We start from the raw sequence: 2,107 nt of genomic DNA, 5'->3' as shown, positions 1-2,107 counted from the left end.
ATTTACGGATTTATCAGGCTTGCATTATAATGCAAATAAATGCTATTCATAGGAATTAAAACAACCACTAACGGCTGGCGCTTTGTTGGACCCCAAACGCGAAACTGAGGAGATACTTAATTCTATATTGCCCCCGCGCTGCTGGGAGGAGGATGGGCAGTTATGGCAACAAACGGTAGGTGGAATATGTACTGAAACTTACATCAACTATAGAGTTGGGATACTGTTAAAATAGAGCTCAGGTCACTCTATACATAACTGACGTTTATGGAGTATAAGGTTAAGGAGTTAGAATGGTATAATGGTTTTTAGTTTCGCACAAAAGATGATCAAGGCTTGTTGTTGGTAACACTCCCAGTTAAGCTATCGGCACTGGTATTGGTTTTAAAAAGTGTGGAAGATTTTTATGAACTAAGGAGCATAACAACATGCAATTTTTGCAACATGTAAGCAATTTCTCGCATGGAGACTGCCGTTGTTGTGATGTAGGACGAGCTACCTTCACAGAAACCATCTCTTTAAAATAAGAAAATCATACACCAAGCGGTGTTCCTACAATAGTCTATTGCAAGTTGCAGCAGCGACCTGGATTTATTACCGACTCAGGAGGGAATGTTTTGCGCTGTTACACAACAAACCCAATCTTTACAATTTCGCGCCGCCTGAAAAACATAATCGGAGGCCGAGCTCTAATCATCGCAGAGGATAACTCGAGTTGCCTCGTGAGATCCGCATAACACTGGCACAATTATGCCCTGAACATTCTACCAGTTAAATTCTGCATATCAAAAATAGGTCTATAGTCTTGCACGATAGTAACAAACCCTTCGATGTCAACACTTATTCGAACACCAGACCGAGTAGAGTTCAGTAAAACTGATGCAATAAAAACAATACCAGTTTCCTTTGGCCAGTAAAATGATGCCTGTTTGGAAAGACTGGCAGTTTAGACCAGACCAACGTTTATATAGTCAGTTCAATGCTGGGTGGTAAAGAAATAAAAACATTTTATACGAATCTACGTGAAGTCTTAAAATACTGAGTGGAGTAAATAGAGGAATCGGTGTAAATATTAACTCACACAATCAGGTTGCACGTAAAGCACTTAAGTTGACTATACTTGAACTGAATGTCTCAAATTACTCAACACAATGGTTAGACAATTCAGTGTAAAACTTACATATATGGATGTCGGTTCACAGAAGTATTGAAGGAAATCGCGGAGCGTATTTAGGCACAGTTAGGTATTGGTTTAACGAATTTAAACGTGGGCGAACATCCGTTTTTGATGAGGAGTGACCAGGCCGCTCGGCAGACGTGGTTACCGAGGAAATCATTCAAAAAGTCCACGACATGATTCTCACTGGTCGAATAACAAAAGTACGCGAAGTAACAGAGGCCATAGGTGTGTCGACCGAAACGGCAATTACTATTTTACATGATAAGTTGGTGATGAAAAAATTGTCGGCCCGATAGGAGCCGCGATTGCTCATGATGAACAACAACGAATTTTCGCCCTTGATGAAGCCTGGATTCATCATTACATACCAGAAACTAAAAACCGCTCAAAAAAATGGATTTCTTCCGGTGAATGTGCTCCAAAGAAAGCGAAGACAGTTCCATCGGTCGGAAAGGTCATGGCAACGATTTTTTGGACGACTACTGGACGACTACAGTGAATTATTGGACCACTTTCACAAAATATTGAAAGAGACGCGGCTGCATTTGGCGAAAAAGAAGGTGCTGTTTCACCACGATAACGCACGAGCACTTTCATCCGGAGTTGTCCCCGCCAAACTGCATGAATTGCTGCGACACCCCCCGTACTCATCCAATCTGGCTTCCTGCGACTTTTTCTTGTTCCCTAACATGAAGAAATGGTTCGCGTGCAAAACAATTTGGTTCAAACGAGGAAGTCATCACCGAGACAGAGGCATATATTGGAGAGTTCGACAAATCCTATTTTTGTGGAGGGGTTAAAAAAATGGGCGAAGCGTAGGGAGAAGTGTACTTATCTTTCTAAAAGGGGACCATGTTGAAAAAAAAAATTTATTGAATATGATCGAAAAAAAAGGTTAGGAGGACGACTATTTTCTGTGTGATTCCA

The 2,107-nt window shown here is 41.1% G+C and overlaps 1 protein-coding gene across 1 annotated transcript in view; it reads left to right on the top strand.

The window, feature by feature from the left end:
• Positions 1-52: 52 nt before the first annotated feature.
• LOC108968485 (putative inner dynein arm light chain, axonemal) overlaps positions 53-2,107 on the top strand; it is a gene marked incomplete at its 5' end in the record, with an annotated part of 2,691 nt that continues 636 nt past the window's right edge. The window contains one exon of the mRNA XM_018932547.1: positions 53-175. Within this exon, the coding sequence (XP_018788092.1) occupies positions 53-175 (123 nt within the window). The remainder of the gene's footprint in view (positions 176-2,107) is intronic.

The sequence above is a fragment of the Bactrocera latifrons genome, unplaced genomic scaffold (genome assembly GCF_001853355.1).
Source record: "Bactrocera latifrons isolate USDA-ARS-PBARC rearing strain unplaced genomic scaffold, ASM185335v1 scaffold_2186, whole genome shotgun sequence".
In the NCBI taxonomy this organism is placed as follows: Eukaryota; Metazoa; Arthropoda; class Insecta; order Diptera; family Tephritidae; genus Bactrocera; species Bactrocera latifrons.
This window is presented reverse-complemented; position numbering and strand designations above follow the sequence as displayed.